Below are 26,060 nucleotides of genomic sequence, written 5' to 3'. Positions count from 1 at the left end.
GCATAATTGAGAATAGCAGGTGGTTAATTGGGGATGGTTCAAATATTAATTTTTGGAGAGATAATTTTGTTGGCAAACCATTAGTTGATTTAATTGGATTGCATGATGGAAGCGTCAATCAGCTTAATGGTACTGTTGCCGAGTATATTGAAGATGGAGCTTGGAACTTTCCACATTTGCTTCAACTCCACCTCCCATGCTTATGTGATTTTTTGCAGCAACATATTCCTATATCAAGGGATGCTCATGCAGTAGATACTTTAGTTTGGATGCCTTCTTCATCAGGTACGCTTAGTACTAAAGAAGCCTTTACCTTCATAAGGCCTAAACTTGCTTCAATTGAGTGGTGTAAATTAATTTGGTGCAAGTATGTTCCTCCACGTATGTCTCTTTTGGTCTGGAAAGTATTGCGAGGCCGGGTCATTTCTGATGATTTTTTGCAAAAACGTGGAGTCTCTCTTGGTTCAATTTGCTTGCTTTGTAGGAAACAGGGTGAGTCATTAGAGCACATATTTCTTAATTGTCCTTTTGCTGCGTCACTATGGACTTGCATGATGGGCATATTTGAATTGGGTGGTCTTCCGGGCACATTATTGGAGCTGTTGTTTAAGGGTCATAGAGTTGGTCGCAGCCCTCAACTAAAGGAGTTATGGATAGCTTGTTTTTGCTCAACCCTGTGGTTCATTTGGCGAACAAGAAATAGGTGTAAGTTTGACGGTATTGTGCCCAATACTATGCATGCTTGTAGGATGATCTCAGGTTATGTAAATACTTCCGGCCGCATAGCCACTGGATGCATGTTCAACTCTATTCAAGATCTTTCTGTAGTTAAGCGCTTTGGGGTTCCTTGTAAACCTCGTCGTGCTCCCCGTATCATAGAGGTAAATTGGCATCCTCCTTTAATTGGTTGGGTTAAAATTAATACGGATGGAGCATGGAAAATGAACTCACCGAGTGCGGGTTATGGTGGAGTTTTTCGTGACTACAAGGGTGAGGTTCTTGGTGCTTTCTCATCCAGTTTAGATATCCCAAGCTCTGTTGCAGCTGAAGTAATGGCGGTAATCAAAGCTATTGAGTTGGCTTGGGTTTGGGACTGGAAGCATGTTTGGCTAGAAGTTGATTCATCTCTTGTTCTCACATTCCTTCGCTCTCCTCATATGGTGCCTTGGCAACTTCGAGTGGAGTGGGGTAACTGTCTTCATTGGATTTCTCATATGCACTTTCGTTCTTCACACATTTATAGAGAGGGTAATCAAGTTGCTGATGCTTTAGCTAATTTTGGTGATGCTTTGTCTGATATGATTTGGTGGGATTCGATTCCTCAATTTGCACTTTCTTTTTGTGCCCGAGACCGTTTAGGTCTTCCTAATTTTCGTTTTAGCTAGTTTGTAGTGCTTTAGTTGTTCTTCAAGAGGCATGTCTTGAATTTGAGGGGCAAGTTTGTTGTCTTCCCCTTGCACCGTCTTGATGTACTAGATGTTCTTTTTCTTATAATATTTTTACCTCGCTTTGTCGAGGTTTGCTAAAAAAAAAAAAAAATACTCAATCACCTAATGGAAACTTTTTAGTAAAAAAATAAATAAATAAAGGAGAGCGTAATTGAGAATGCATGTCGCCAGACGCCAGAACACAATCACTGACGGAATAGATAAGTTTGCATCTGCATAATAGTACATGCTTCAGACCACTTCAAAGTATAACGATAACATCACACATAAACAATATGAAAAATTCATTTCAAACCACTTCTACTCTCTTAAAAAAGACAACAAAAATACTGCTACCACAACAAGAAGAAACCAGTAGTATGCCCTCCAATTGTATATAAGTTTTGATTAATTGCATATCTCCGGGTTGTAGCCAGACTGCCAGAGTCATCTCAAAGCCATCAATACGCCAACCTTAATTCTTTCTCCAGACCCCTGGTTCCATAACTGAACATGGGAAATCCTTCAAGTTGTAACAATGACTGATCTCCATGTAGTGGAGTACAGGCATATCCTTCTCCAAGTCCTTCCAATCTACCTCTAGCCTCATCAAGTACTTGAGACACAGGCCTTCAAGGTTCCAGGAGGTTTGACCACTACTTAGCTTGACAAGGTCTCCATTCTCGATGCAAAGATACTGCAATCTTGAAAGCTGTCCGGGATTAACCCAGCTAGGCAGAGTTTCCTTCTTGTAATTCCTAAGATACAGCTCTTGGAGGCTTGGAGGAGGGATCAGCCTTTCTAGCATTTCCAAAACATTGTTATTTCTACAATCTTCTGCGTCGATAGCCAGAACATTGAGCCTTCGAAGCTGAGAGAGGACATCAAGTTCATTGTCTGCAATAACTGTGGTACTGCTTACATGTATTCGCAGTACTCTCAGGTTGATCAGTTCCCTAATCTCAAGAAGCCGGAAACATGGCATTCTAGGCTGACTCACAATCTTGAATCCGGAGAACTCTTGAAGATAAGAAAGCCTTCCCAATCCCTGAGGTAAGTATTGGATTGGACACCCGCCTAGGTCCAAAATAATCAGCTTCTTCAAATTAGTGATGGAAGGGTGTATTTTTTCTAGATTGCTGCAACCTGTTAGAAGTAAAAGTTGGAGGTTGAGGAGTTTATGAATTGAAGATGGCAGTTCTTTCAGAGCCTGAATACCACTTAAGTTCAAAGATGCTAAGCGCTTAAGGGAGCTGATCCAGCTGAAGAGATCCTTCACACAATGCTCATCCACAGTGCAGTTTGATAAATCCAACATTCTGAGGGATCGCAAAGAATTCCTTTCAAAGTCAAATCTGCGGCTTGACATCATCAACAATGCCCTGAGCTTTGAACTACGTTTCAAGGACTTCTCCTCCATTTCATCAATAAAGCATAGCCACCTAGTATTTGCTGTCAATTTCTGTCTGCCTTGTTCGTCAAAGCCGCATAATTCCTCCTCCTCTGCAATCATTATTATCAGTTCCCGGACCATATCATGAATCTTGCACTTGTAGATTCTCCCATCAAATCCTCTCTGCTGCACAATTTCAACCAAGCATCTGCTTATCAGTTCCGCAACATACTCATATCCCACTTCTACTGCTGTTCTTGAGCCCTTGCTTTGCACGAGGCCTTCTCCAATCCACCAATGGATTAACTGATCAGCACGTATCTCATAGTCTTCTGGATAGATGGAGAAACACAGCAGGCATTGCTTCAGACCAGGCGGGAGTTCATCATAGCTCAATCGCAAAGAGGCCATAACTGAGCTAGTTTTTCCCTCTGTTGTCAAAGCATGAAAGCTCTCCAGAACTCGTCTCCACTGAGAAGGGGAGTCGACCTTTGATGCCAACAAGGATCCTATAGTCTTGATTGCGAGTGGGAGTCCACCACACTTCTTCAAGAGTTCTTTTCCTAATTTCTCAAGCCTATCTTCCTGGCACAATCCCTTGCTTGTAGGAAATGCAAACTTGGAGAACAAGCGCCAGCTTTCCTCATCATTAAGAGTCTTGGGACGGTGGATTCGTGAACTTTCAACTCCCATACCAATTACAGCTTCTTCATTTCTAGTTGTAACGATGATGCAGCTGCGTTGTTTGGGTATAACAGAGCAGAGGTTGGTCCACCAATCAATATCTGTTTGATTCCACACATCATCCATGACAATCAAACAACTCTTATCTTCAAGTACTTGCTGAATTCTGCTCAAAATCTGAGTAACACCAGCTCCGGAGACATTTTCTCCTAGACCTTCTAGTATGCTCCTCATAATCCGATCAGCACTGAATGATTGTGAAACACACACCCATATCAGCTTGTGAAAGTGGTCTACTACTTCTAGATCATGAAATATCTTTTGAGCAATGGTGGTTTTCCCCAAGCCTCCCATTCCCACAATGCCTATGTGGGAAAGTACTTTGCTAGTGTCGAAAAGCCAACCCTTAATCTTCTCCACATCGCTATCCAACCCAATTATCTCAGTTGGATTCCAGTCCTGTGAAACCATCACCCTAACTTGGTATGCATCTTCTCTATGGATGTTATCAGGAGCCCTCAAAAACTTGCCCAAGGTCTGCTCTATCTCCTTCATACGCAAATTGATATCTTTCAATTTCTTTCCCGTACGATGCAGAAAGAATGAATCGTGAAACAAGGAGCCAGAACAAGACCCATCCTTTCTGTATTCATCTCTAACCAAGCAATCAGTGAGTACATCGTCGGCTTTGTAGATGACTTCTCTCAGCTCAAATAATGCTGCCTTGACAATGTTGTTCTTGTGGTTGAGACTCTCCGTGTCTGCAAGTAAGGCCTTGGTGAGATCAAGCCCTGTCTTCAACTGCTCAAACTGGCCGCTGAAGTCAAGTGCAAATTCAGCCTGGTTCATTAGAGCTGTGAACACATGCTCCGTTAGAGTCTTGACCATAGCCTCCACTACTAACGACATCGCGATTATGTGCGCCTAGTCTTTGTATGTATTTCTTCTCTGAAATTGCATTTAGTTTTTTCAAATTATCAGCCAAAATCAAAATAACTCCAATGAAAGGGGAACATGATGATGCTGACATCTTTCCTCAAAAATAATAATTTTCCAAACACAGTAATTCAGAGACAATGGGAACCAATAATGAAATGGACAGATGTTGTCTAAGTTCCCATGCATATATATATATATATATATATATATATATATATATATATATATATATATGTATATGCATCAAGCTAGCCATCTAGAGCACTACCCCAACTAATTCTAATGCTTTATAAAAAAAAAATATTATGCAGTTTACTCTGAAATAATTCCCGCCATGTATGCATATAAAAAATAGAAGAAGCATTCATTGTTTAGTGAAACAAGGGCGTAGAGCTTACTAACTCTTTAACTGAGGCTTATTCTCTGATTTCTCTCCCTGGAAGTTGTTCACAGGATCCGACCTCAACCCTGATATTCATATAAAACTGCAATCAGCCAAACAGAGAACCAGTAAATTGTCGAAGTTACTACGCTTAGCAGGTTCTTGAATTTCACAGGCGCGTGCACACAAAAATGGTCCGCCTGAGTATCATGCGAGTTTATCCTAATCTTCTTTAATTCAATTTTCATTTTGATCGGATGAATTCCTTATTGATGTTTGGAGTTGAAATTGACTCACCGCTATATGTGTTATTTTTTCACACAAGCTGCAATCTCTTCCGATGTGAAATACACTTTCAACTGTACTTTGCTGATATCCACTCACCTGCACTCAACACTCAAAATACCAAGAGACTCTATATGGAGAATTTGCAGCAATAGAGCACAGAAAATTGAGAGAGGTTTTCTTTATTAATTTGTTGGGCTTTCAGATACGTCCTCGTCCATATCGGATCATGTTGTATGATATGGAATCTTATCTTTTCTACTTGATTGAATTGAACAATTCTTTTATTCTATTATTGAGACAGCATCGATCAGCTTCTTCCTTTTTGCTTTTGCATTTAACGTGAGACAGCATCGATCAGCTTCTTTCCTTTTTGCATGCTTTTGCATTTAACGTTACAGGATTATCATCTGAGAACTATACTCTTTTTCCACGAGATATATGCCTTGCCCCTCAGTCCAAAAGGAAAATGCGCGCAAGTCCCACTTAAAAGGAATACAGTTATAGGATTTGATATATCCCACAATCTCCCTTTTTGGAGAGACTGAGATATCATAGGAGAAAAATATCTTATCTTTCACCGTTTCTGCAAAATTTCTCTGATATCGTCAAATATCCTCGATATATTAGATATTTGGGATATATCCCGAAGAAATATCTTTAAAATCTAATGAAAAAAAAATAGAAGTAAAAAAAAACTCAATTATTCACATAGAAACATATAATATTTATATTAGAGTGTAAAATTTTAATAACGGTTTCTACTCAGGATATAGCCTAATAAATAAGGAAAATAACCTGTTTGAGAAAAATACCTCGAAGTGAAACATTTGAAGGCAGATTTGGGTGAAGCAAAATTCTCTCAAGGCGAATCTAGATGAGGAGAAATCCTCTCAAGGTGATTCTAGGTGAGAAATAATTCTCTAGCAAATCTGTGTAGGGAAAGATCTTCTCAAGGTGAATCTGGGTGAGGAGAAATCCTCTCAAAGCGAAGCTGGGTGAGGAGTATTCTCTTTGAGGGAAACCCGAGTGAGCAGTGGAATCCAGATGAGGAGAAATTCCCTAAAGACAAATCTGGGCGAAGAGAATTCATGATGAAGCAATTTTAGCCCAAAAAAAAAAAAAACAAAGATGGAGCCATGTTTCAAAAAGTAACTCATTCACTTCATCTTTCTCAATTATATGGATTGACCTCAATTATGTTAAAGTTTCAGACAAAGAGAACACACTATTGTGTTATAATTTGCACAAGAGTGTAAAAAAATGTGGTGCAATTATATGAATCATTTGGCACTGTGTAGTATGTGATTCTATGTAGTTTGTAGTCTGTAGTTGAATCTATGTAGTTTGTTCGTAGACCAACAAACGACTTTTCAACCATTTAGAGTCTCTTTTTAGATGTAGATGAAGTAAACTAGCTGGCTAGCTGCTATGCTATCCACATGTAAGAGAGTTGTTCTCATTTGCTGTAAATTATCGTCAAGCCTCATGAATTAAAACTCAAAAACCAAAGTCACAGTTTTTTCCCAAATTATAAGAAATAAAGGTAGACAATCGCTTCAGTAGGAAACTTCCATGCATGACAAACGAATAGTTTCTTTTGCTAATGGCAGACATCGTCACTATTTGCCAGCTGCTACAATAGATTACCAGCCCATGAATTATGATCGGCTAAAATTCCGATGCAATTATATGCTGGCCTGCCTGCTAAGCGGTGGACAGCCGAAATGCTAAATCAATTAGATCACATTTTGACGTTACAGTATCGATATATCAGTATTTATCCTCCATAAAGCTTATCCTTAAAGCTTTATCAGCTGCGAATCTTATCCTTTATCTTCTTTAGATCACATTTTGACGTTACAGTATCGATATATCAGTATTTATCCTCCATAAAGCTTATCCTTAAAGCTTTATCAGCTGCGAATCTTATCCTTTATCTTCTTTCTAGTTGCTCTGTTTCTTCCATTGATCTGTCCTCAATAGAATTTGTGGCTCCCGTTAGTTCCTCATCTCTTTCTTTAGTCTACTTATTCATTATTTTAATTTCTAAGGTAGGGAATATATTTTGGTTTTGGGGGTAATATCCCTAACCTATTAATAACAAATTAGAGGTCCCAACTCCGAAGTTCCACTTAGGACTATATAATTGAATTTTAGTGTCATAGATCTTCGGTATATGAATACTGACATCAAATTTGGAGGGAGTTGGAGTATGTATGTATGTATGTATATATATATATATATATATATATATATATATAAAAGGAGAATTTAGAGAGGACCTCCTTAAACTTGAAATGTGAGAATATTTTTATTTTATTTTAAGCATGTAGTTTAATAATCTAGACCATCCATTCTCTAGTTACATACAAGCATATAAATCCTACAAAAAATTAACCAAATCAGAAAAGGCTTAACTATTTGATTAGCATAATGTTTGTTTTAATTTTATATAATGGACTACATTTGTTTATACAATTTTGAATGATTATAGATTTGGTTGACTTTTTGTATACACAATTTTTACATAGAAATCTAAAGAAAGATAGATCAGTGGCAATACAGTCATTCCTCAAATATAGATGGCATGAGTACACGAAGAGTTAATGTTGAAAAATTTCCTTTACTTAAATTTGCACTGTGAGTCTATGACATTCATCCTCTATGATTATGGATTTAGTTGACTTTTTGTATACACAATTCTTACATAAGAATCTAAAAGATCAATAGTTGAAATAATTGAATTAGGTCATATATTGATGTAAAATAGTAAAAATTCTCTAATTGTTAAAGTAAAGAGGTCCTAATACACACACCACGTAGGGGTTTAGGCTTTGGTGGTGGTGGTGGTGGTGACGGTGATAGGCTTTGGTTTGAATCGTTTGGTGTGGCTTGGATGGGTTATAGCATCAGCAGTTTTGGCCTAATCTACTTACCATATATTGTTGGTGTATGAAAATTGGAAAGTGATCGGGATTCTTGTTGTAAAGTTGATAATGCTGAAAAGATTCCGGGTTGCCTTATATATATTATAAGAAGTACAGTTAACTAATGCAAAAAATTCATTCAAGGGAAAATGGGGACCGAAGCTTCATCGAGACTTGTCAGCGTTACTATTACAAGTATATGCCTCATCTTTACTCTTTCTCAGCTTGGTTCTGAATTCAAATATCAGAGTGTAGCTCAAAAGTTGCCCGATGAAGAAGGTATTTTATCATCCATTTCGTATCTTTTTCTTAAAACCAAACAGCATGCTAGAAAAATGGTACAACAAAATAGAATTCTAATCCAATTCATACAGTTTAGTTCAACCAAAGGGGCCCGAGTTTGCTTAGTTTACACCACCCCAATCTCTTAATCTCATCCCTTTAAAAATTTAGCAAACTCCAAAAGAAAAGAAAAAAAAGAATTTAGCAAACTTTTGGCTTCGACTTCCTCTGCGGCCCCTCTTCTGATTTTTTCTTTTGCTGCTTTCTCTGGTTTCTACTTTCTACATCCCGCAAGTCTAGCAAAGTTGGAATTATTAAAAGGAACATGTATGTCAAAGATGATGATACAACATTACAACAACAACCCTCGTAGTTATCGAAGGCTCTCTTTTATTTCCGATTCCTTCCACTTGGTTTCTCTGGTTCATAGGTTATTGTTTGTGGAGTTCCAACAAAAAACCCAAAAATATTTATCATTTAAAAAAAATAAAAGTATTTTTGATTAGATCAATTTTTTTAATTACTTGTCACTAGTCATGAAATTGAAACAAGATATATAATTTAGAAATTTCGTTAATTAAACTCAACTCAAATAAGATTCATAAATCAATGAAAGCTATGCATGTATAATCCAAAGTTTATGCAACTGGCATGGAATTCTGGAATTAATATTGAACAAGTCATACAGTCATGGAGTCATGGCATCCAAGTTTCTCCACCTTAACTACAGTCATCTAGGATTTTATTTAGGGGTTCAAATAAACAACAGTCACTGAGGATTATTTTTGGGTAAAAGGTTAAGATGGTAATTAAAAAAGAGAGACGTGTATTGAGTAGAAATAGGGGGGGGGAGACCTATTTAGCATGTGTTGCATTGGTGTTGTAAATCAATTTATAAAGGCGGAGACCTATAGTCACATTTTTGTTTTTCTTCTTCTTCTTCTTCTTTTTTTTTGGCAATTTTTGTTCATTTTGAATTAGATTAAATTAATGAAATTAAACTCAATCTTGTTAACACCAACTACCTATTAGTGTAGTGATATTTTTCTCTTACATAACACAAGTTTTTTGCTAATATAAACTAAGACGTTGGTCGACAGCGAGAGCTCTTAAGCGAGTAGTAGAGAAGTTGGCGTTAAACTATCGAATATCCTCTAAAGGGTGCAATAAGAGCGGTAAGTATGACATCAAATGTGAATGCAGTTTTCAAAACCACACCATTTGCCGCGTCACAAAAATGTAAGTTTGAAAATTTAGATCTTTACTATACATATATGCAATTCGTATTTAAATCTCTAATCGAAATTAAGTAGCCAGCTTTCACATTTTGAGTGACAGTACACTGAGGGCTAGCAGTTTGACTGGATTTATACCTGAAGAACTAGGCAATCTCACACATCTGAGAGAACTGTAATTCCTCAACCTTACATATATAATGTCTTTTTTAACATGATTGATCATTACTATTTTGTGTTTTGTACCACCGGGTGCCATAGATATTTATCGTCTTATTTGTTACCTCCAACCTCTTACAGTTCCGACACTCTCAGGTGAAATTTTTTGTCGATTCCATGTATAGTATCAATATAGTCTTTTTGTTAATACCTAATACTTTCTTTTCCTTGAATTTCCTAGCGACTGTTGCGCAATTTTGCCTGAAAAATAAAAAAGATCGATAGAAGTCTGTTGTTATCTTTTGTCTCTGGTTCCAAAATATATACACAATTAAGTGATTATTTATACTGATTCAATTTTCAGGGATCTCAGTAACAATCAATTGACTGGTCCTATACCCGCTAGCTTGGGAAATTTATCTTCGCTTTACAAGCTGTAAGTCTGTACTTGTGGATTCATATATGGTTGTCGTGAGCTTGCAATATTTATATCCATAGTTGTGTATTTGGTTCGGGCACTTTTATTTCTCTAATTCCAGCTCTATATATGTGCTCATCAAACCTCGGATCAAGACCAAAGATTTAACCATCTTTTGGTTATTAGTGAAATTACTTGTTTAGAAAATTAATATTGATACTAAGTTGGTTTGCATGTGTGCATGTCAAATTGTCAGGAACCTTCAGGAAAATCAATTGACCGGGCCCATTCCGGCGAGTTTGGGAAATATGAAATTTCGAGTATCATTGTAAGTCTCATATATCATGTCGACTTAAAAACAAAGAAGCAAAAAAAGTTTTGGTTTAATTAGCAACATGTTTCAAGTTTTCTCTTTGCTTCAATACAGCGCCAAGGATCATACTTCGCACCGCAGCATGGTTGTTAGCTTCGAACTGTATGTGTGTCTCGCTTAATTACTTTCATCATTCCATCTTTCCATCTTATATTGGGGTGTTAATAATTTATTTACACGGTTCAGAGATCTTTCAGACAATCAATTGGATGGATTCATACCAGCCACTTTAATGAATGTGGCTGTCTCTTCTGTGGCATCGTAAGTTTCTCCATATATATATATATATATATATATATATATATATATGTTTATGTTTGAGTGGCATGTGGTTTAACCACCACAGGTTTGTGGTGGTCGAGTAAGGAAGAGGCTTCATGTATGGTATCTCCACATTCGGGTTTGAATTCTGCCGATAATAATTGGAGTTAAATATGAATATATTCTTAGTGACTCAGAAGAGGAAGAGTTTTGACATGAACCCCCGACACTAATATAACAAATATTGGAATGAATAAGGGGAAGTTTCTAATTAGTTCTGTTTACAAATATTGGAATTTAGGAATGGGAAAATGAAATTGATGTTACTTTACATGCATGCAGTGATCCAGATGCCTACCGACTCTTCAAGCTTAAGCAATACGACAGGGCTAATGTTGACCCACAGTTCTACCTGTACGTTAGTAGTCCATTAATTGTGCCAGGTTTATTATACATATGAACGTCTTGATCAAATTATCTGTTATATTTTAAGTCGATTTATTTTGTACATTAATTAATTCAATCAGGGATCTTTCAAGCAATCAACTGACTGGGCCTATTCCAGAGAGCTTAGGGAATTTGACTTTCATAAGTTTTATGTAAGTGGATTTCTTCGCGTTCATGATTTCGATGGTATCATGTTTCACCAGTCCCATTCTCCTGGTCAGTAGCTGACCAGAGATAATTTGGTCACTCACCGTCCGATTGAAATCGGACGGTTAACAGGTAAGTAATGAGATTTGGGATGAGATCTGTCAACCGTCCGATTTCAATCGAACAATGAGTGACCAAATCATCCCTAGTCAATAGCCGATCAGAGAAATGCGGCTGCATGTTTCACTACTTAACAATTAATTTAGTATGTTAAAGAAATTAAATAACTAGCAGTAATTGTTTTTACCTCAGTTAACTTATTTTTCTTTTGGGATCCATCCATATTATATAGTGAACTGTATAACAACTTTCTCAACGGCTCTATACCAGCATCTTTGGGTGCACTGACTTATCTGCATGTTCTGTAAGTAAACTTTACGTACCTACACTTGTTTAATATATATATATATATATATATATATATATATATATATTCCCATGAACAAGCTCCTTAACTATGCTTTTGTGAAGGTCTATGGAAAACAATAGAATCTCCGGCAGTCTCCCACAAACACTAGGAAATTTGACAATCCTTAATTACCTGTAAGTTCCATTATATATGTAGAAGCGAATTCGGATTCTTAAAAAAGAAAAAAAAAGTACCACATCGGACGAATTTGGAAAACTAATCGATTTAAATTTAGGTATGACTATTGCCATCCTACTAATTATTTACAAACTAGTCCGATATGGTACTGTTTTGAATATCTTATTAATCTAGCTAGCTATATATATGTATAATATATACAAAATATTTCTGTTTTTTTTTTTTATCAAATCAGCAACCATTTATTGATGTGAAGAAATATTTCTGCTTGTGTTGCAGCGGGGTCGCATCTAACAGTATTAGTGGGACAGTACCAAAAAGTTTTGCCAGCCTTACGAGTCTGTATGCATTGTACGTAATTAAGTTGCCCCCGCCCCCATTCAATCTTAACTTTTCAATGCATACAGGGAAAATTTCATAAATGGTCACTCAACTATGACTCATTCGACACTTTGATCACTGAAGTTTCAAATATATCACTTTGGTCACTCAACTATTACATTGTCAATCATTTAAGTCACTTTGTTAATTTTTTTCATTAAAAAAAATTATAAAAAAAATACTCTTTGGGTGACTTAAGTGATTGACAATGTAATAGTTGAGTGACCAAAGTGATATATTTGAAACTTCAGTGACCAAAATGTCGAAAGAGTCAGAGTTAAGTGACCATTTGTGGAATGTAATCTGCTTGATATAACCAACCAACTATCAACAATCACTTATGATATGATAATCACTTGGTTGCATGCAGTTATTTATCTGGTAACTATTTGTCTGGCCCGTTTCCTGACTTCATAGCAGCCAACTGGACTTTAATCGAAGAGATGTACGTACCTGAGTTTTCTATATATATAGCTTGTACTGCATAGTTGTCAAACGTACTCAAGCAGCTATAGATCTTTGAATTTGTTAATTGCTCTAACTTTCATTAAATTTTGTACAGTTTTCTCAACGGAAACAATTTCAAGGGGAAGATACCTGCCGGAATTTTTAATTTATCACATCTAGAAATGTTGTAAGCGATTAAGTGTGCCAATTTACAGCCCTACCGGCACTAGCTAGCTATCTTTTCACTCATCTAGCTTTTTGAAAATCAAAATCTCATGCATAATATATATCATTGAACTGATATATTATTTTGCCTTTTTCTAAATTGCTTCTTTCTGCTGTAGGTCAATAAGTGATGTTGAAGCTGACTCTCATTTCCAGTTCCCACCATCTATACACGTGGCGAAAAGTTTTAGTGTATTGTTAGTAAATTGTTTATTTCACAAAATATATTATTTCGATCAAAATAACTATTCAAATCATATATAAAAGATGAAAATGATGAGTTTTTCAATAAAAACCTCGATTTAGAGTTTAATAGTAAAAGCCAAAATTTCATTAACTCATTAATAAAATAACATGTACTAGCATACGTAATCAGTGTGCATTTTCAGCAGAATTATTTGTTGGCGTGCATATGCAGGATACTAAGAAACTGCTCAATCACTGGTCAAATTCCTTCTTACATAGGAAATATGTTATCATTAACGAACATGTAAGTTCTTTTGTTTAGTTTCCCTCTTTAAACCTTCAAATATATCCACATTAAATTAAGTAACTCCAATCAGATTTATTAACGTATTTTTTCCATGTCATATTTTATTTCTCCTATCCCTCTCCCTAACATTTCTCTTTTCAAACAAGTCTCATGCCTTTTTAATTTTGTGTTGCAGAGACTTGAGCTTCAACAGGTTAACGGGTAGAATCCCAGATTCTTTGAAAAACTTAAATGTAACTCACATGTACGTGACATATTACTCTCCACCCCTCTAAACTCTCATGAATTGTGGCTAAACATAATTTAGAAAATTGCAAGAACGTTTATTACTTCGTGCATGTTCTCTCCAGGTCTTTTTCAAAAAATATGCTTACTGGGAAAATTCCTGATTGGATTCAAAATGCAGTATGGAGCAAGATGTATGTTTCAATATATGTACATCCTTATGCATCCCATCTATTGTGTATTTAGATACCGATAACATTTATACCTCCACTAACATTCCCTAGTTAGGAGATTGTTTAAGTACCATATCTCTAGTGCATAACATTCTCATCAATATTTCTTTTCATTCCAGGGATTTTTCATACAATAATTTTTCAAAGCTAACCTTTAAACCGTCACCCAATCTACAACTGTAAGGAATTAACTATGCATTTTCTTTTCTATTATTAAGGATTCTTAATATATTTGAAATATTAATTGCATGATATCTCTCGTCATTGTTCTAGGAATTTGTTTTCCTCCTGCTGCAACTCCTCAACTTGTCTGCCAAATTCGTATGATCATATCTTGTCTGTTATACTATTAGAAAAACTTGACGATTGAGTTATTTAGAATAACTTGTGGCTGTTATAATTACAGGACAGACACAATCAAGGAGAAGTCTTGTCCCCGAAAACCTAAGTGTAAGTTTATTATATCGAACTCTTCTAGTCTTCCGGTCTATCTATATCTAACAATTTATGTATATTAATTGCAAGGAAAATTCTACAATGTGTTAACGTATGACATGCATACAATTGCCTTAAAAGTGATAAAATAAGTCCTCAAAATATTAATATTAGTCCTCAAAGTGGTAACATGAGTCCTTAAAGTGGTAAATTTTCTTTGTTACCACATGAGTCCTCAAAATAGTAATATTAGTCTTCAAAGTGGTAACAGGAGTCCTTAAAGTAGTAAATTTTCTTAGTTTACCAAATAAGTCCTCAAAATAGTAATATCAGTCCTTAAAGTGGTAACATGAGTGTTTAAAGTGGTAAAAATAGTTGATGTATGAGAAATATTAACATACCATAGTTTTACCCTAATTGCAAATGTGTTTAACTTCTTCAGATCATTCATTGTTCATAAATTGTGGCGGTGGGGAAACACGTGGTGCTGATGGAAATCTTTATGATCAAGATAATGATACGTTACTATATTACCAGAGTCCAAAAGGAAACTGGGCTCGGAGTAGTGTTGGAAACAGCTACGACTATGCTTCCGATGGCAATTCTAGTAAATTGTTAAAAAACGTTAGATGTGGGCTTTCATCTGAAGCACGTTTATACGATACAGCTCGCATTTCCTTTGTCTCTTTAAAATATTACGGGTTCTGTTTACGTAAAGGCAAATACCGTGTAGCACTTCACTTTGCTGAGATTGTTGATGAAGTTACAGATATTCTTGAGGATATTGATTTTAGAAGTACAGATAAACGCACATTTGATGTATATATTCAGGTAATGTTTTTCTTGGTTTTGTCACCATGCCAGTACCCGCACCTACCCATTTGCATTAGTATTGTTGCATGATTTGTCATTTGAACCAATTAACTAAGTATGAATGGTGATTGGTTGCTGCAGGGTAAGAGACGACTAAAGGATTTCAACATTATAGACAATGCAGGAGGTCCGAATAAAGAATATATACAAACTTTCACGCATGTTTATGTAAACGATAGTACATTAGAGATCCACTTCTACTCTCGATCCGCTGGAGAAGGGACACTTGATGGACCTCTCATATCTGCTATAACCGTAACTCCAGGTCCATAGATATTAATTATTTTTATTCTTCTTTTTTTTGAATAATTATTTTTGTTCTTTTACATGCCTATATATATTTGGAGAGAGTTTCTATTGGGACCTCCAAATCTGCTCACTTGACCTCACTCTATTATGAATTATTAAATGACATATATAACCTACTATAAAATGACTATTAAGGATAATAATTATACTAAAAAATATTATATTTATTTTATATAGACTTTTCAATTCAATAATATTAGATTGTATTTCTTTTTATTTTCCTTATCTATTTTCATTTTCCAATTTCACTGCATACTAATTAAAGCATTCATATATATAATAAGAATTAACAATATCATTAAGATCATATGACATAAAAATATATGATATATATGTTGAACGCATATTGGTGAGTTTATGATTTATGACCTAAATCTAAGTCAACCAATTATATTTGCAAAAAAAAAAAAAAAAAAAAGTAGTTTATAAAAAATAAAAAAAACTAAAAATATTTAAATAATTAATCATGTGGTACAAAAAATAGAGAAAAAAAATTAAAAACAAATGATTTCTTCATTCTTTTTTGCACAGCTAAAATAGAAAAAAAAATTATAAAAAAAAAACAGAATAGTTCATGGCATTTTCTTATTGATTAGACATTAATTTTTTAAACCCAAGTTTGATTAAGAAATGTATATTTAGTTAAGATTTATAGAGTGATTAAATCATTGAAATGACTAACTTTTTTATTTTAAAAATAATAATTTGTTTGCAAATTATATGACTGAGGTTATTTGAGGAAGTTTAGTGAGGTTTAGTGAGTAAATTTAGTATTTGAAAATTTGATTAGAGGTGTAAAAAGCATAGAGGTCAAGTGAGTAAATTTGGAGGTTCCAATAGAAAAACTCATATTTGGATGATCGGGTCCTAAGGTAACGTAATTACAATTGTACTTTGGTTTTCCTTTTCTTAATTTAAGTGGATAGGTAGGATCTTTCCTCACCTATCCAAGCCTTTAAAAAAAAAATTACAATTGTAATTCTATGCATATCTAAGAAACGATCACAATTAACGTACATTTAGTTTCTCTTGTCGGGATGATCATTCATCATTGAATTGAGAAAACAGAGTACAAGCAACAACTATCTCCTTTGCAAACAGCGCTCATTACTGTGGCTTCAATCATAGTTTTCTTGTTGCTTTTATTACTTTTTGCCTGGATGATGGGGTGGCTGGGGAATACAGATCACTTACAAGGTAACATATTGCATACTGGCTAGAAACATTTGACGAGTATTCACTCTTTCAAGAATTCTTACTGAACTTTAGCTTACATTTCTGATCACTTATTTGTGGAACAGAAATAGATATAGGTATAGAAAAGCCTGTCACCCTCAAACAATTAAAAGATGCTACTCGGAATTTTAGCAAGAGGAATGAGATTGCTCAAGGGGGTTTTGGGACCGTTTACAAGGTAACTAAGTTTCTCTGTCCTTGTTTTTATTGTGAAGTTTCAACTAAAAACTTGTGATCTTTAACTTGAAAATTCAGTTCTTCAGGATAAATGGACTTAATAATGTATCTCATTTGTTTGGTTGTAATTGCGTGTAGGCTGAAGTGCAAGGGAAAATTGTAGCCGTGAAGAAACTTCGCTCTCATTGCCAGGAAAGGATCAATGAGTTCATAAATGAATTTTATACCTTAAAAGCAATGAGTCAAGAGAACCTTGTTCAGTTGCTGGACATTTACAACGCAAAAGGCCTGCATTTGCTCATCTATGAATATATGGAGAACAACTCCCTTGCACATGCCTTATTTGGTAAATTTTAATTCTATCGGCCCCCTTTCTTTTGGTTATCTGTTTTCATGTTCTAACACTAATTATTTAGAAGAAAATATATTGATTTGGTGACTGTATGGGTTGCAGACTCAAAGTCCAAATTGAAACTTGACTGGGAAGTTAGGTTTAACATTTGCCTGGGAATAGCTAGGGGATTGGAGTATCTACATGAGCATCCCAGGATGAAGATAGTTCACAGCGACATTAAATCCACTAATATTCTTCTCGATGGAAACCTTAAGGCTAAAATATCAGACTTTGGATTGGCAAGACTTTACACCGAAGATGATCAATTCAAGTTCATCAAAGTAGAAGTGCCACAGTAAGTAAATATTGAAACAGTACCGCTGCTGCTTAATATATACTTGTTGCAATCTTTGATTTAGTATAATGATAAGTTACCTCTTGTTTTCTGCAGAGGATATATGGCACCTGAGTATGTTCGAGGAATTGTGACATCTAAAGCCGATGTCTACAGTTTTGGGGTGGTTATACTTGAAACTGTTAGTGGAAGGACAAATGCAGGATACAGGCGAGATAGCCAGGAAAGTGAATTTCTTCTAGACACGGTAAGCAAAATGGCATCGCCATGCTTTTATGCCTTATTTTATTCAATTATGCTATAATCTCATTTAACACGATGTGTATGTTGTGTGTGGAAATGCAGGCTTATGATTTACATCGGAAAGGAAGGTTGGTGGACTTGGTTGACAAAACCTTGTCCAACAAGTATGATGCAAAACAAGCCATAATCATTTTGAATTTAGCAGTAAAGTGCACCAATATATCTCCAACTCTGAGGCCTACTATGTCTGAAGTAGTGAGTGTTCTCGTTGGCGACAAAAAAATTGAGGAGATTTGTACTCCTGCTCTTAGTGATAGTCACCTTGCTCAAGTTGATTCCTCTGTTTCTATGGAAGCAACCTCGAGAGCATCCACATCATCCAATTTGATCAAAGGGGAAGAGGAAACAGAACACATTTATGAGAGTACCCCCTAGAGATTTCCAAATGAAACATAGTGATCTAGCCAAATGTTTGTGTCTATTTTCTTTTCCTTGTTTTTGCACTTGATGGACTCTACTGCGATTTGTATTGAACATGTTTAAAATCTTAGAACAAATTTATGGGTATGAATCATTAGAGAGTTTATGTTTTTAAGGCATGTTATATGACATGATCCGCCTAGGATTTTACTCTGTACTTCCCCCAAAAATAGACAACCCAAGATAACAAACCTGAATAAGAAGACTTTAAACCAAAGATCATATATTGAAAATACTCAATCCGACTTCAATGCTACCTCTACTTAATTTTAAAAAAAAGTTAACTAAATAAATATTTACTTAAATGCTATAAAAATTAAAATTAAAATTTAAAAATATATAAAATCATCAAATTGCCGCCCAGGCGGGCTGGGCGATAGTTTCCTATCTACCGTTTGACTAGCGCCTAACCTTTTTTAAAGCCTTTGGTCTGCCCCTTGTGCCTGTTTTGACACACTTTTTTTACTTTACATTCAATAATTTTTCTAGTTTCATCGAGATTTGTCAAGAAAAAAATCACGATTCGCCTTACAATGTTCACAGTAAAAAGGTTGATGTAAAATCGGGAAATAGAAGCGCCAAAGAAAAATGTAAAACTTGATTTCGCGCCAAAAAACCAGTTCTACTATAAAAGCAAAAGCGCGCCAGACCACCTTCATTCCCTCTTATATTTTTGCCTTCTTCCCCAAATCTACGTTGTATTTCCAAAACCCATATCTACCATCATTGATCAAAACCCACATGGATACAGAACACGTGGCTGATCGGCACAAAGTCCCATCAGTTATCGGTGAGCCCACCAATTCCGATCAAGAAATTCCGACGGCCGTGACGGTTAAGCGGACGAATACAAGCTCCGGGGCTCGCGTTTCGACTCTTATCAAGCAAAAGTGCATTGAGGATTTTGATGAAGTTGCGGAAAGTCGAAGCACTTTGATTCCGGAGCCTAAGGTCAAGAGGGTAAAGAAGGAAGTTCCTGACTGTGAACTGGTGTCAGTGCAACAGGTGAGACCTCAGAATTTGGAGGATGGCGATTTCAAGATTGAGCCGGATTGGTTCTTGGTGGGAAGCACATCGGTTTCTGCGGTTTCGACTAGTAAAGGCATGAAATTGTTGGACAATGAGATTGTTCATCTCTCTTTTCCTTCCTCAAATTCCAGCTACAAAACCCAATGGATTGTTCGTTTTTCGACGAAAAGATCAGGAGAGGTATATCTGTGTTTTCTGTTTGCCTAAGTTTCTTTATGAACTGTTGTGTCGAACAAAGTTACATTTTTTCGATTTAGTTTAAGTTAGGATGTCAAAGAATGATGAGGTGTATGTAATGGTTGGATTTTGTAGATTGGTCGGTTTCCAATGGAATGGGCAAAATGTGTTGTTCCTCTTGTGAATTCGGGTAAGGTTAAAGTCCTTGGGCGGTTTATGGGTGTGCCGAAATTCCTATCTATGATGCAAGAGATCATATTGTCCGTAAGGTATATAGTTTCAACTTTCAACCCATTTGTGGTCATGCATTTGTTGGACAAATCAACTGTGTTTGGTGCTAACTGAAACCCAATTGTGATTTATTTCAGTTTTTATGTTCATCATTCAATTTCCGCTGCTGTTGAGGTGTCTTCATGCAAGCGAGAGGATTCTTATCCTTTTCTCACCTTGTTCAAATTGCTGAAACTCCAACCATATCAGAAGGTATTATCTAATTCTCCTGTGTTGATATCAGCACTTTTAGATAATATATAAAATTGGTTGACAAACTCTACTTATGGTTGGCCTTTGTTGTATTAATATTGTGCTTTTGCTTTTACTTTGTCTTGCTATACCTGTATTGTTCAATTGCATTTGTCTAAGTTGCTAGAAATGGGATAGTTTCTGCTGATTCTCTCAGATGGTTGCCAAGCTGAATTATAACTTCATCGCACACATATTTTTCTTGCGTTTTAATTACCAGTATAAATTCTTCTACCAAATAAGTAGTTTCACTAGGCTTGATTATACGTTTGTAAACTGCATGTCAAATTCAAACATGACTGAGTTTGACCTTGTGTGTTTCTCTGTTTTATAGCTGTGTGCATGTTTGAATCTGCAAACACATAAACTACCATAACAATATATCAACCTGATAATGACATAGACTTGCATGAGTTACTAAAATAAAAATGTATGTGATCAAAACAGTGTGATCTGGATGAAGCTGTCAAACAAAGAAAGGGTAGCCAACAGTATACATTAGAAAACAGAGACGAAGAAGCCACTTCAGAGTCTTCTCTAAATAACGTTGGTGGTGCTGCAGATGCGTGTAACTTGAAGGTAGGCACTTCAATGCTTTTACTTATCATCTGAGAATTTGGATATGCAAATATTGTTTTGCAAATAATAAATATCCTGTTGTCTGACCTCTGTGTGTGTGTGTGTGTGTGTCTCTCTCTCTCTCTCTCTCTCTCTCTCTCTCTCTCTCTCTCTCTCTCTCTCTCTCTATAATTTCTTCAGGAGAAGGAACCCCCAAGTACTCTCAAGTTTAATCTGAGGCCATACCAGAAACAAGCACTCCATTGGATGTCAGAATTTGAGAAGGGGATTGATGTTGAGAAGTCAGCACCAACTCTTCATCCTTGCTGGGAGGCCTATCGTATATGTGATGAGTATGCAGTTTAAACTTTTTCCTATTTCTCTTCTAATCTGTGGCAACACATACTACAAGCTCATGTGATCAAATCAAATGGACTCAGGTGTCTAACCATTCTAAACATGCTACTTGTCAGGAGGGCTTCTTTCATCTATGTGAACATGTTCTCAGGGGAGGCAACCACACACTTACCAACTGCAACAGAAACGCCAAGAGGAGGAGTGCGTCTCTTTATCACCCCTCTATTTCTGATTCCCTTTAGTTTATTGTCATGCATTGTTAGCTTACCTTATTGTGCTTTATGGGTTGGGAGGGCTATTATTATCCACATTTTTTCTCTAATCTCTCAAGTATCTGTACAGATTCTAGCAGATGCAATGGGACTGGGGAAGACGGAAATGACAATTGCTCTAATACTTGCAAGACCAAGGAGAGGAAACTCTGATAGTATTGAAATTACTAAGAAGAGAAAGATAGATCCAGATACAGTGACAACATTAAAGCCAAAGGGAGGCACTCTTGTTGTCTGTCCTAGTGTGCTCAAGTGGAAGGTGAATCCTTTTCTTTTACTTTTTTATATTTATAGACAACAATTTGGTTTTCTCTTTTCTTTTCTTTTTTTTCATTGTGCCAGCAAAAGCCGAAGAACTGTTTCATACATGTAGGTCATGTTGATGTACTGATAGCTTGAGTTGTGATTTGATATATGTTATAATATCCTCTACTTTGCAAGTTCTTATCAACTCTTTGAATAATTCCAGGATGCGCTTAAAACCCATTCAGAGTCAGAAAGTATTTCCACTTTGGTCCATGTTTGGAGAACCATCAGCCCCGTGGTAATTTCAGAACAAGATGTGGTCTTGACTGACTATGATTTTCTGATTGATGATTATTATACGGTAAGAAACTAAGAATCATTTACAACCATCTGGTTAAGCCAATCTTAAGACTTTTAGTTTGGTAAGAACCACCAAACCACTATTTAGTTTGCTTGGACTCTTATATCTTCGTTGCACTGGACTTCACTTATGATGCAGTATGGCGAGAACAGTGTTTTACACCAGGTTGACTGGTATAGGGTGGTGCTCGATGAAGCTGATACTCTTGGATCTTCAAGGGCAAAAAAAGCTGCTAAGGTTGCTTCTATGTTGTCCTCTCTTTGCCGATGGTGGTTGACAGGAACCCCTCTTAAGGTCTGCCTTTTGTTCCTGTACTTGATAAATATGCAACGACAGAGGATAAGTGAAGCATATATGAGTTTTAACAGTATATTTCATCATTTGCTTGGTCACTTCTTGGAGAAATTTAACCGCTTGCTTACAATTAGGAGAGGGGTATTCATTCATTGTGAGATTACTGACAACATCCAGTGGTGATCAATTGCTGCAGATTGATTTGGAAGACATCTACAGCCTCTTATGTTTCTTGCATGTTGAGCCATGGAGCTACTGGGCATGGTATGACGAACTTGTTGAAACTTTATGATTTATAAATTGTTGTTGTTTTTATTTCTTTCTTTCTATTGTATCTATAAGAACTGTTACTTCAATTAGGGAACCTGTACTTATGAGATTTCTAATGTAGTTTTACCTATATATAGCTGGAAGAAATTAATTCAGACACCTTATGAACATGGTGATCCAAGAGGATTGAGATTGATAAAGGACATTTTGAGGCCATTGATGTTAAGAAGAACAAAGAAGGCAAAGGAGAAAGATGGAAGGTAGCATACTAGGTTCTTTTGAACAATTCTGTCTCCACAAACATATATGACATTAATCTTCTTGTTGACTTTTAACTTGGTGCATATGATTTTTAGCCCCATACTCATTCTTCCTCCTGACATTGAAACCATTGAGTGTCATCAGTCTGAAGCTGAACAAGAGTTCTATGATGCCCTTTTTAAGAGATCAAAAGTGAGTTGTGTTTTAACAAAACTGCAATTGATGAATTTTCCCTTCCAGATACCTTTGGTAATTTTCATTGCTTCCTCAGTACTGGCCATTTTTCATCTTTGGTTCTTACTTGCGAAATTTACAGGTTCTGTTTGACCAGTTTGTGGCACAAGGCAAGGTTCTTCACAACTATGAAAATGCCCTTGGGCTACTGCTTTGTTTAAGGCAGTGTTGCAACCACCCATTTTTTGTTTCAAGGTGGAAATGGTTTTTCAGTTGTGTCTAAATAATTGAATATTACTGTGATTTTCCTTTTCAATATATTATTCTGTTTCTAAGAACCTTTGGATTGAAATATGCAGTCAGCATGATTCACAAAACTTTGCAGACTTGGACAAGCCTGCTAGAAGATTCCTTGAAACCCATCATGATTCTCCAAGTTCAGATCAGATTCTCCCCACCCAATTACATGTCGGAGAGGTTGTTGAGCGTATCTGTCGGGTTGGAAATACAGTGTGTCCCATATGCTTGGATTGCACATATGATCCTGTACTTACACCATGTGGACATAAGATGTGCAGGGAGTGTCTGTTCTCAAGGTGGGAGAGACAGAGATGGGCCCTTGGTCGTTTTGGCATTAATCAATGCCAAGTATGTTGGGATTGGATGGACAAAACTGAGCTCAAAACTTGCACATTAGAAAACTGCTTCCAGGTTGGAGTTGAGGAAAACTGGAAGGAGTCTTCTAAGGTTTCAAAGCTCTTGGACATCTTGGAACAAATTCTTCAGTCAGGTTCTGATGAAAAGTGCATCATTTTCAGTCAGTGGACTTCATTTTTGGATCTCTTGGAGATCTCTATGAAGAGAAGAAATATCGTGTTTCAGAGGATTGATGGCAATCTGTCAGAGGATAAGAGGGATAGGATTTTGAAGGACTTCAGCCTTTACCGCACCAAAGATAAACAGGTAAGCAGCAATAGTTTCATTTTCTCATTCTTTGTTGTTGCAGTTCGCGGTAATCTTTTTGCTAGTTAATTAAATTTATTGCATTTCAGGTCTTGTTGATATGTTTAAGAACTGAAGCTGGTTACGACTTAAGTGCAGCATCTAATATTTTTTTAACGGTACTGATCGTGCTCTCTTTATGTCTATTATTTGCATATATATGCTGAACTAAGATTTTCCTGATATTAAATGTGTCATGTGCATCCTTCTGTAGGATCCATGGTGGAATCCGGCTGCCGAGGAGAAAATACTAATGAGAATTATACGCAGTAGACAACATCCAACTGTGGTTAGAAGATTTATTGTCAAGGTGAGCATATAGTCTTGTAACTCATGTAGCTTTTGCTTATTAAGGAACTTTGGTTAATCAATGTAAAAGTCTACTTTTGGTAATCTCATCTTCTTAGGTCCCTTAAGTTTTGTATTACGGGATTGATTATGACATGTTAATGACATTAAAATTGTACAGGACACAGTGGAGGAACGCATGCAACAGCTTCAGTCTAGAAAGCAGCAAATGAGTGTGGAAGTTGTCCCTGTTGAGAAAGATCGATCGGCCAGAATTGAGGACCTCAAAATGATTTTCAGATGAATTATCCATATATATATATATATATATATATATATATATATATATATAGGACATAAGTTGGAAACAACTAGTCACACACTCACACTCACACTATGGGGCTCTTTCTTTCTGTGGTATGCCAACTTTAGATCCCCCAGTTTTGTAAATCTTGCGCTCAGCAATACAAATTTTCTTTACTTAACGGATTCGTGACAGAATTTGATCGTAAGAGGTTCCATGATGTGCTTTTGAATGTTTGGGTATGTTATTGTTCATTTATGAAAGTTTTTTTTGAGTAAAATGAGATCAGTCCTTTATTGAAATTGAAATATTACAACGATATCATGCCAAAAGACATAAAAAAAGAAAATAAACGATACGAAAGGAAAAGATGCAAAAATTGCATCTGAAATACAAAGAATTAAAAATGCAAGAGCAGCAGCGTTGAAACGTAGCGTTGATTTTACACTACAGATTGTATCCGTTTAGTGAATTGAGTAGTCAGTGGTTTGACTACCCATTGAACTCCAACACACAATCTGACAAAAATCAACTTGGCGCTAGAATGAAGGCACTTTCCCACCTAAAGATCGAAGCCGGCCAAGGGTGTCAGAACATGGCCATCTTGGCAGACGATCTTTTACGAACAAATACCATAGAATTGGGTCCTGGATCCAATACCAGTAAAGCACAAGAGGCCCAATCCAATCTAGCGAATCATAAAAAGCCCACCAAAGATAGTGGGTCACAAACCAAACCCAACTTCCACCGGGATCCCAGATCCGGCTCCATTTGCCAAGCCCACTCGGATCCCAGATCCGGATCCTGCAACTGCCGAACAGGGTACCAACACCGTCACAGATCCGGATCCCGTGACTTTCAGTAAAAGAATCTGCCTTACTGCTACAGCCATCGCCGACCTCTAAGTCGCTGCCGTCGTAGCCCCAAAAAGCCTTGTCCCAAACCCGAATCCGTTTGCTCAGTCAGCGTCGAAAACCATTGCTGCCAGACCGCTTGCAAATCCTTGCATGATCATAACCAGAGGCAAGCAAACCAGCCAAGAGAGGATCAGTTGTTGTCAAACAGCCAAAACCATTGTGGGAACAAGGAATCCAATCCAAAACACCTGGATCCCACAAGCCCCAAATGGTTCCACCGCCCTCAACCACCGCCCAGTCCCGCCTAACCCCTGCCACACGACCCAAATCGGAATCGCCGTCACTGCAAATCGCACCACCACCACGATCAGCCTCACATCGACGCCACCAACCGACAGACACCATTCCGTCCACCATAGTAGAACCTGCATCAACACCATCAACACCCATCCACCCCAACAACGGGCACGACAAATCACCAGCCCCGGTGAGAGGAAACAGAAAGAAGAAAAACAGGCCGGCCAAGACCTGTAGATTTATCCATGGAATGGAGAAGGTATAGAGCTACATCTGTTACACCCCATATCTGAGATACCCTTTTTACTGAGTTGCATGAAATTCCTTATGGTTACCGTTCGCGGTTATAATCTTAACATTTAGGGGGTGGTTAAAA

General features: G+C 36.6%; 3 protein-coding genes across 13 annotated transcripts; 2 read left to right on the top strand and 1 right to left on the bottom strand.

Moving 5' to 3' along the window:
* Positions 1–1,594: 1,594 nt before the first annotated feature.
* On the bottom strand, positions 1,595–5,364 carry LOC112196373 (disease resistance RPP13-like protein 4). Of its 4 annotated transcripts, none has more exons than XM_024336701.2 (3): positions 5,123–5,364; positions 4,842–4,928; positions 1,595–4,452 (listed from the first exon to the last, which is right to left on the bottom strand). In XM_024336701.2, exon 3 carries the CDS (start codon positions 4,411–4,413, stop codon positions 1,903–1,905), a length of 2,511 nt encoding a protein of 836 aa, XP_024192469.1. In that variant the 5' UTR covers positions 4,414–4,452; positions 4,842–4,928; positions 5,123–5,364; the 3' UTR covers positions 1,595–1,902. The 4 variants fall into 4 exon arrangements, with proteins under 4 accessions (XP_024192469.1, XP_024192470.1, XP_024192467.1 ...); XM_024336702.2 differs by having other exon boundaries at positions 4,846–4,928; XM_024336699.2 differs by having other exon boundaries at positions 4,842–4,911.
* Positions 5,365–8,153: 2,789 nt separating this feature from the next.
* Positions 8,154–18,534, top strand: LOC112196094 (probable LRR receptor-like serine/threonine-protein kinase At1g53430). 5 transcript variants are annotated; one of them, XM_024336395.2, is made up of 29 exons: positions 8,155–8,319; positions 9,423–9,561; positions 9,640–9,732; positions 10,081–10,152; positions 10,391–10,462; positions 10,562–10,609; positions 10,694–10,768; positions 11,111–11,182; positions 11,296–11,367; positions 11,715–11,786; positions 11,894–11,965; positions 12,249–12,320; positions 12,721–12,795; positions 12,913–12,984; positions 13,142–13,219; positions 13,441–13,512; positions 13,691–13,759; positions 13,866–13,934; positions 14,093–14,152; positions 14,247–14,294; positions 14,380–14,423; positions 14,851–15,239; positions 15,363–15,546; positions 16,659–16,787; positions 16,892–17,004; positions 17,142–17,349; positions 17,458–17,692; positions 17,789–17,939; positions 18,038–18,534. In XM_024336395.2, exons 1-29 carry the CDS (start codon positions 8,190–8,192, stop codon positions 18,368–18,370), a joined length of 3,318 nt encoding a protein of 1,105 aa, XP_024192163.1. In that variant the 5' UTR covers positions 8,155–8,189; the 3' UTR covers positions 18,371–18,534. The 5 variants fall into 5 exon arrangements, with proteins under 5 accessions (XP_024192166.1, XP_024192163.1, XP_024192164.1 ...); XM_024336396.2 differs by having other exon boundaries at positions 8,156–8,319; positions 9,661–9,732; XM_024336398.2 differs by lacking the exons at positions 14,093–14,152; positions 14,247–14,294 and having other exon boundaries at positions 8,154–8,319.
* A 282-nt stretch (positions 18,535–18,816) lies between these two features.
* On the top strand, positions 18,817–24,607 carry LOC112196097 (DNA repair protein RAD5B). 4 transcript variants are annotated; one of them, XM_024336410.2, is made up of 18 exons: positions 18,818–19,624; positions 19,757–19,890; positions 19,990–20,104; positions 20,591–20,722; positions 20,903–21,054; positions 21,175–21,259; positions 21,401–21,589; positions 21,800–21,937; positions 22,076–22,231; positions 22,428–22,495; positions 22,639–22,761; positions 22,858–22,954; positions 23,079–23,191; positions 23,296–23,899; positions 23,989–24,057; positions 24,153–24,248; positions 24,408–24,537; positions 24,570–24,607. In XM_024336410.2, the coding sequence occupies exons 1-17, from the start codon at positions 19,157–19,159 to the stop codon at positions 24,528–24,530; spliced, it is 2,862 nt and encodes a 953-aa protein (XP_024192178.1). In that variant the 5' UTR covers positions 18,818–19,156; the 3' UTR covers positions 24,531–24,537; positions 24,570–24,607. The 4 variants fall into 4 exon arrangements, with proteins under 4 accessions (XP_040374412.1, XP_040374413.1, XP_024192178.1 ...); XM_040518478.1 differs by lacking the exon at positions 23,989–24,057 and having other exon boundaries at positions 18,817–19,624; XM_040518479.1 differs by lacking the exons at positions 22,858–22,954; positions 23,079–23,191 and having other exon boundaries at positions 18,817–19,624.
* Positions 24,608–26,060: the final 1,453 nt, after the last annotated feature.

The sequence above is a fragment of the Rosa chinensis genome, chromosome 4, assembly GCF_002994745.2.
Source record: "Rosa chinensis cultivar Old Blush chromosome 4, RchiOBHm-V2, whole genome shotgun sequence".
In the NCBI taxonomy this organism is placed as follows: Eukaryota; Viridiplantae; Streptophyta; class Magnoliopsida; order Rosales; family Rosaceae; genus Rosa; species Rosa chinensis.
Note: the sequence above shows the minus strand (reverse complement) of the source record. Positions and strands in the feature narration are given on the sequence as shown.